General features: G+C 42.1%; 1 protein-coding gene across 1 annotated transcript; it reads left to right on the forward strand.

Moving 5' to 3' along the window:
- The first annotated feature begins 4,325 nt into the window (after nt 1-4,325).
- Nucleotides 4,326-4,730, forward strand: LOC101527968 (elongin-C-like). Its single transcript, XM_004585439.4, has one exon. It carries the CDS (start codon nt 4,437-4,439, stop codon nt 4,728-4,730), a length of 294 nt encoding a protein of 97 aa, XP_004585496.2. The 5' UTR covers nt 4,326-4,436.
- The last annotated feature ends 4,205 nt before the right edge of the window (nt 4,731-8,935 follow it).

Raw genomic sequence — 8,935 nt, forward strand, 5'->3', positions numbered from 1 at the left:
GGGATAAATTCACCTGTTCTGGCTGGAACCCAGAATCATATTTCTTTGAACTCTAATGTTTGCATTTAGAAAGAGTATTTGGTCAGAGTTTATTCTTGAAATTTTTGAGTTTTTTTTTCATAGTTTTGTCTCATAGTTTTCAGGATATATAAAGTCTTTATTGAATATGAGGTTTAGCAAATCTTCAGGTCCTCAAAAAGAGGTTACCAAGGAAACAACTCTGAGTGGCTGGAAACACCTTTAGAAACATTCGACTGTTTAGGCAAACAGAGCTCTGAAACCAGAAGGGCTTTGGACTTGGTTTCATATTTTTCTGTTCTAACCTTCAAATATTTAATTATTTTCTTTGAACTGGAAATATGAAAGTGAAGTCCAATGGCATAATGGAGCAGAGAAATTATTTTTATCGTGTTTTGTTAGCATTATAATCATAGGCTAATGATTCTATTAAATAAAAGGTTTCATAAATAAAAAGTACCATCCAACAGAAAACTAGAGGAATATAAATGATAAATTAATGAAAAGATGTTCAGCTTCACTCATATAAATTTTAAAATAATCAAATCATTAAAAGTATACAATATATAATTTTTTTGGAAAAAAGCTAAAACAAATTTGACAAAGTACGGTATTTGCAGCAGAATTGATATATCTGGGCACTGTGTTTACTTCGGTCTGTTTCTCAGTTTTAGCTTCCACACACAAAGGCGGACACGCAGGATTTGTATGTAAGTGTCTGGATTATGTCACCCACATTATGATCTCCATTCCACCCATTTTGCTGCAAAGCAGAGAATTTCATTCTTAACAAAGCTGAGTAATATTCCAGTGTATATATGCCACATTTTCTTTGAGCTGAAGGACACCTTGTTTATTCCACATTTTGGTTATTTATAGTGTTGGAGCAGGTATCTCTCTGATATGAACTCACATCATTTGGGTTTATCTCTAGCAGTGGGATTACTGCATCACATGGCAGGCTGAATTTCCACTTTGGTAAGGAGCCTCTGTACTAACTCTCATAGTGTCTGTACCAACTTACATTGCCACCCTCAGTATGCAAGATTTTTCATTTTTCCATGTTAGTATTATTATTCTGTGAGCTTTTGCATAACATACATTCTAAAGGGATGAAGTGATACCTTGTCATTTGAATTTCTTTGATGGCTACAGACATTGGACATTTTATCATATGTATGTTGATCAATTGTATGTCTTCTTGTGAGATCTATCTATTCTGATCCTCTGTCCATTACTTAACTGAGCTGGCATATTTGTTGTTTAGTGAGAAAATCCGCCATTGCGATAGATGCTTCACAGAAATCCGATAGACACTAATGCATATTTTATGTTCAGTGTGTCTTAAAAAATACAAATAAATTCATTATACTTACCATGTGAGGAGGAGGGCTGGTGAAATCCTGAGGGTGGCATATTTCATTTGAACAAGAATCTGCTGAAGGGCCCGGAGCGATAGCACAGTGGTTAAAATCCTCCCCTTGCACACGCCAGGATCCCATATGGGTGCCGGTTCCAATCCTGGCGGCCCCACTTCCCATCCAGCTCCCTGTCTGTGGCCTGGGAAAGCAGTTGAGGACAGCCCAAAGCCTTGGGACCCTGCACCCATGTGGGAGACCCGGAAGAGGTTCCTGGTTCCTGGCTTTGGATTGGTTCAGCACTGGCCGTTGCAGTCACTTGGGGAGTGAATCATTGGACAGAAGATCTTCCTCTCTGTATATCCACCTTTTCAATAAAAATAAATCTTTTTTAAAAAAAGAAATGTTTAAGTTCTATTTTACTTAATGCTCTTATGTATAATAGGAAAAATAACTACCTACAGTATTTCACTGCTACGAAATATTGATGTAATCATTACAAGTTCGAACATAGAAAGGGCCAGCTGTCTCTCCTGAAATGGACAGAAAAATACCTTGAAATATATTTTCATGCATGAACACCCAGCACCGGCTGTTGCAGCCACTTGGAGAGTGAACCATCGGACGGAAGATCTTCCTCTCTGTCTCTCCTCTCTGTATATCTGACTTTCCAATAAAGATAAATAAATCTTAGAAAAAAGAGTCTGCTGAAATATACAAAGAAGACAACCTCAGACTGAAGCAAAAAAAGGACTCTGTCTTCACTCTCCTTTCCCTCTTTTCTCTCTTCCTATAAAAATGACTATTTTAATTCCTTTAAATAAGTGGACTCATGAAGAATTTGTCTTTCTGTGTCTAGCATATGCCACTTAGCTTAATATCCTAAAGTGTCATGTTGTTGCATCTTATAGAATTCCTTTCCATATTTTAATGGATGAATAGTATCCTGTTAATTCCATGACAGTAAACCACTTAGTTTGAAAATTGTAAAAGAGAAGGAATTGAAAAGTATGAGAAAACCATGGTTACTTTTTCCTTTTTAACTATTGGATAAGCAGAAAGCGTTGGAACAAACACATGTGTCAAGAATTTACTTTTAATAATTCTTTTCAGATAATTTTGTGTAGCATTTGTACTATTCTGGTATGAACAAAACCCAAACACATGTTTGAGCTACAAAATACAGGTCATATAATTTCAGAATTATATTATATCTAAAATTGGTATGGTAGGAAATTTAAATAAGGGTAAAAATTGTGCGATAACTTAAAATTACTTTTTATTTAGAATGACATTAAACACCCAGCATAAGTATAATTGAAATTGGGAACAACACTGCAGAAGAAAGAACAAAAAATTTAATGAATCTGACAAGACATTTTTGTTACTTTTTTGTAGAAATAAAGCTTTTTCAGCTTTGACTAGGGCCCCCAAAATTAAGCATATTGACTTATTGAGAATTTTATACCAGAAAATGTAAACCAGCTTAAGACACTTTCCTAAAGTTAAAGTCCTTTTTCCTTTAAATCCACACTGCATTTTACTTTTCTAGGCAGTTAGATTTCTTGGGAGATAGTACTTCAAGAGGGCAATTTTTGTTTATTATTTAAGTGATTGTATGCAGTTTCCCTTTTTGATCATGGGAAAAACCAACACCAATGTAACACCATTGTTTCTGGTTTGTTTTGTTCTCTCCTGCTGGACACCAGCCACACATTTCACACTTAGAATCCCCGGCGGCGGCGGGGTGGCGGCTTGGTGACTAGTCAGATGGCATTTCTTACCAATGCTCCTTTGAGTATCCTAGCAGCTCAGATCGCCTCCGTTGCAGGCAAAGCTGCTAGAAACACATGCAAAACTCAGTTCCCCTCAGAGTTATTCTGAGAACTTCAATTCATTTAAAACGTAGAGGGGTGGCAAAGAATTTCAGCCTACACTCCAACTTACAAAGCAGAAAAACGACTGACTTTATTTTTTCTGTGATGACACATTAGAGGAAGACAGTAAGAAACATTATCATGGCATAGGTGATCAGAATACGTGGACCCTCACCTGTTTCTCGCACTGTCATGTCCTTTGTGCAGCAACTATTTCCCTGAGGTGTGGGCCCAGGTGCAGTGAGTGAAATCCAATGTATGAAACGGTAAGGAAGGAGATGGCATTGTTGATATTGAACCAGATGATGAGCTGGAGGAGCCCCACAAGAAGGAAACATATGGCCATGCATATGCATGGGGATTTGGATCAGGAGCACATGTGGCTGGATGACAGCATGGGACTGTGAAGGGAGAGCAGTCAGCACATTCCTAAAAGTTCTTGCTTTCTGCCGAGTGCTTCCCTGTAGTGGAAAGATTATTTTCAATTAGATTAAAATGGATTTCTTCATGATGGTTCAGACTGACAAATATCTGAACATGAATATACATTCAAATCAAATGTATCTGACTCTGGATTCTTTTTGCAGTCAAAATATGGAGCCAGTAGGTAAAGAGATAGACAGACAGACAGATACACGGAGATCTGGATATTGATTGATCAATGCCATCTGTGTGTATGTGCTTTATTTGTTTTCCTGAGACTTCCTCACATGTTCTTAGAAAAAGGTTTAGATGATGTAGATGATAATAATGATGATGATGCCAAGGAATATCAATGTCATTGATCTTGTATAACATCACCATACTGAAAAATGCGTAAAAATTCAACAATATGGATTAAATTCTAGTAGTAAAGCTTTCACAATGACCTGAGAAAAACATACACTTTGGAGCTATTAATTAGAAATCAATTCTGTGATATCTAATAAATGCCACCTTGATCTAATTGATTCATTTAGTGATATTATATGTGGAACTATGCAGTTCCACATACAGTAGACTTAAGTGAAAAACTAACCCATACAGAAGAGATAAAAATATTATTCACCAGGCTGTGGTGGCTGTGCTCACTGCAGGGCTGCTGAGAAACTACTGAAGTTCTTGCAGAAGCAAAGTAGAATTTCATAAGAACAAACTGAATGGAGAGGAGAAAACTTATGGTGGCTGTGAAGGCCCCGATGCCATGTATGTCAAGTTAATATCCTCTGATGGTCATGAATTTATTGTAAAAACAGAACATGCACTAACATCAGGAACTATTAAAGCCATGTTGAGTGGCCCAGGTCAGTTTGCTGAAAACGAACATGATGAGATCAGTTTTAGAGAGATTGCTTCCCATGTGCTATCAAAAAAAGTATCCATGTATTTTACGTACAAGGTTCACTACACTAACAGCTCCACTGAGATTCCTGAATTCCCAATTGCAACTGAAATTGCTTTGGAACTGCTGATGACTGCGAACTTCCTAGATAGTTAAAGAAAATAAGTTATAATAAACTGTTAACTTTTTTCAGTAAAAATATTATTCAGGAATATGAGATATGCAGAAGATTCTGTTATATAATTGATACTAAAAACAGGTTTTTCTAGAAAATGCCTCACAGTAAAATTAATTTGAAGTACTTTTTCTGTTTACTGCTGTAATATACATGTCCATCACACAGCACATATGAAAAATGGACAGATTTTATTCACGTAAATTCTATTTTGGAAAAGTTTCTCGTATCAGACAAGTGGAGTTTCAGAATTGAACAATTTTACCTTAAGAAATCAAAATATTCCTTGTTGGCTTCAGGCTTATGATATGGTTTCTCCATGTGCTGTGTTGCAATTGAGAGCTTTCTGGGGATATTATAATCTTTTTAAAAACTTATTTTGATGATGTTTATATAGTTGATCAGGGTGGGAAGTGTCAACGAATAGGGAAAATGGGCGAGATCATTGTTTCCAAATTGTTTCCTGTTTCTTGGGGGAATAGGGAAGATAAAAGGAGATGGACCAACCTCTCAGTGACCTCAGGACCCAGGGATGGGGAATAGCCACCTGATGACATTCCAGGATCCCCAGTGTGGAACATGCTCCAAGGGTTCTGCTTAAGTGGTTTTGATAATTCTGAAATGCTGTTGATCTCACCAATCCAACGATGAGGAAATACTTTCAAGAATTATTGTCTGACATAGTCCACCTTAGAGTCTCCATTTGCTCAGATATTTGCTGCCAACGCTTTGCTGGGGTAATTGATCTATTTGTTCTGCCTCCTCCCTCTGCTATGGTACCAGGTGTCCTCAGCAGGCTCTGTTGTCTGCATATGGGCCAGCTGTCCACTTCTCTTAGTTTGAGGAGGCCAAGTTTTGACATATTCACTCCATGGTCAGTCCAGAGATTCTGTGATTCTCTCCAGGGCTGGAGGTCTGAGTCCAGTGGTTCACTTGTGGGGACTGCGCAAAGAAACCTTATCTGAAGTGATCCCAGACTCTTGTGTGTGCTTGACAATACAAGGTCTGGCTCAATCCATCATGCACATCTGCTCATGCACACATTAGTAGCCGCAACTGAAGCGCCACTTGCATCCCCAACCCTGTCTCTTACATAAGCCAATGGAAACTCTCACCCAGTCAGACCAAGCCCACTATATACTCCGCCCTCACCTACATCATTAGGGGCTGCAGCCTAGTCAGAATAAACGCCAGTTATCCCCACCAGATCCACTGTCATCCCTGGTTCCTGTGCTTGCAGTATGTGGAGCAGACTGGTCTAGTCTGTCTCACATTCTGTTTAGTTCTTGTACACATTAATGGACAATGGAGCCTACTTCAACTCAACTGACCCTGCTTTCCAGCCCACACTCATGGTGGCAGGTGCTCTCCTCACTGTGTAGCCAAGCCCACCCCCAGCCCTGGTTCTCATGATCATCAGTGAAAACTGCAGCCCATCAGAGAGGTGTGCATAGTTTCCCTACTGGGCCCACTCCCAATCCTGGATCCTGCACAGTCCAGGTGCTTCTGCAGTCCAGCTTGACAGGACTTGTCTCCAGTCCCAAGACTTGCCAGCTAATACTGTAGCAAAGTCCAACCTGCCCTCATCTATTTTGGCCCACATATGCAGCAGTGAGTACAGTCAGCCGAGCCTGGCTCTCCTCCTTGCCCAGCCCACATGCAGACCAACAGGCACTGTAGCCTTGCCCAGCCTGATTTGTCCCTACTCACAGTTATCATGGTAACCATTGAGAACAGTCACCTAGCTGAAGCCTGCAATGCTTCCTGCCTACTAGGATTGTACCGATCCTTTCGGGTCTCATGTGGACTGGTGGGTGCTGCAGTCCAGTTTGTCTTGGCTTGTCTCACCTTGCCATTTTAAAGATGTGAAGAGTTGTAGCATGGCACAGTGCAGTCCTTACTCAGTTCCAGCTAAAGCTGATAGGTGCCTGAAGCCTAACCCAGACCTGTCATGGCCCTAATGTGAACTGGCTGGTGTTGCAGCCTGAACTGTCCTGTCCTGTCCTGCATCCTATCTTGGTTCTCAGATCTGCCAGTGGATGTTATGAAATGGCTCAGCCTGGCCCATACCCAGACATGATCTGCATGTATGCTGGTGGATACCTTAACCTGGCCTGATCTAAGCTGCTTCTAGCCTTGGTTCTTGCGCTCACCTGTAAGGACTATGTACCCAAGCTCCTCTATCAAGTTTCCTACCAATGGCAGATCTTGAGCACACTCGTGGGTCCTTGGCCCACACTTAGTCCACCTCCTTTCTTGGCAGGAACAGTGGCCTTGCCCAACTGGCTCATACCAATTCTGGTTCTTACTGTTGGGTGTTACAGCCCAGCCATACCTGGTCCATTTTCAGACACAGCTCTCACATGTTCAGCCTGTGCCAAGGCTTGGCCCAGTCCATCCTATATTTACCTTGGTTCCTATGAGTACCAGTAGGAGCTATAGTCTAACCCAGTCTAGTCATCAAAGACCAAATCCACACCCATGCTGAGGGAAACATCAACCGTATTCAGCTCATATTGTGCCTCTATTCTAGGTCTCTCATTCACCAGTGGGAATCACAACCCAGCTGGGACTCCACTTAACTATCCAACCAGACCTGATCCCAGCCACAGATCTTATGCCTGCCAGTGGTTTCTCTGAGCCAGCTCATCATAGCCCATTGCGTCTTGACCGTTGTCATTGTATGCTGTATCCTGGCCTGTTCTTATCCACTCCCAGTCACAACTCTTGCTGGCGGGTGCTGCAACATAACCTAGCCTTGCCCAGTCTTCTCCCATCCCAGTTCATTGAAACCGATAGGTGTGATAGCCTAGCTCAGCAAAACCCATATTCCAGCCTGGCTCCTGCACGTGCCAGTGTGCTAACTTTTGTACTGGCCCTGCCCTGTCCACCAAGCTCCAGACCAAGACACGCACTTGCTGATTGATGGGGCTATCCTGCTGGACTGACCAATACTCAGGCCTGATCACATGCTCATCAGTTGGAGCTGCACACCAGCAGGCGGGTTTTCCTGTTTCCCCACCAGATCCATCCCTAGATCCAGATCTCAACACATGTCAGTGGGTAGTAGGCCTTTACCGGGAACAGTCTGCCCCATCCCATTCCATGTATGAGCTAGTCGATATTGCAGCCCAGTCTTCTCCACAGCCTATTCTTTGGTGTGCTTACAGGTGCTGCAGCTTGGACCAGCCCAATCTGCTCCCTACCCCAGTTGCCATGAGTCCTGTGGTCACACCTAGCTCAGCCCTTCACTACTCCCACCTCCTAAGCAAACCAGTGGAAACTGTAGTTCCACACCGGTGGACACACATATACCCCACGGAATCTGCCCCTAGACCTGATTCTCTTATGTGCTAGTTAGTGCCATGATCCAGACTAGCATTATTTGTCCACTATTCTGGCTCTCACTGGCAGGCACTGTGATACAGCCCTGCCAGGTAGGCCCCCAGCCCTAGCTTTAGTGTGTGACAGTGAGTGATGGTTGGTCATGATTGATACTAACCACATGGGCTGGTTCACTGATCTGACTCTTAAAGGACCTCCAGTTCCACCCTCCAAACCAGTCGGTCTTAGCCCTCTCATTTACAAATTCAGTGACCTTGACAATGAAAGTCCCTCAGTAGTCATTCCTCACCTGCAAGATACTCCTTCAGCAGTCCTCCCTCCCATACAACCCGTTACTCCCTTTCCTGGGCAATCTGTCCTCCATCCTCTGCTATGGTAGCTAATGTCTTCTAAAGGCACCAATGGACTACCATATCCTCCATGTACCTCTGGTAAGCCATCCACTGTTATAAGCCAATGAGTAGGCCCAGATATGCAAAAATAGTAGCCTTGTTGATACAAGGTCCTCACAGTTCATTGGACATGAACCACCAGGGATACCTTGTAAGCCCACACCCCCAGGTCCCTATGAGTGTGCCTCCAGGCGATCCAGGGACTTTGCCTGGCACCACTGGTGGCCTGGGCCACACGTGACCCCTTCCAGGGCTCAGAATCCAACTCCCTCCACATATAAACCAGGCTGCAATCAACCCCTTCCGGTGCTCACGGGCCTGATATTATAATCTTGTCCCTAAATGAATAGTGTGTATTATCCAGTGTTGTTGCAAATCATTCAGCATCCAACAGAGGTTTAGACATATAGCAAGTTCCAAATTAGTTTATTTCTTGCAAATTTAGTAGA

This window comes from Ochotona princeps, chromosome 4, assembly GCF_030435755.1.
Source record: "Ochotona princeps isolate mOchPri1 chromosome 4, mOchPri1.hap1, whole genome shotgun sequence".
In the NCBI taxonomy this organism is placed as follows: Eukaryota; Metazoa; Chordata; class Mammalia; order Lagomorpha; family Ochotonidae; genus Ochotona; species Ochotona princeps.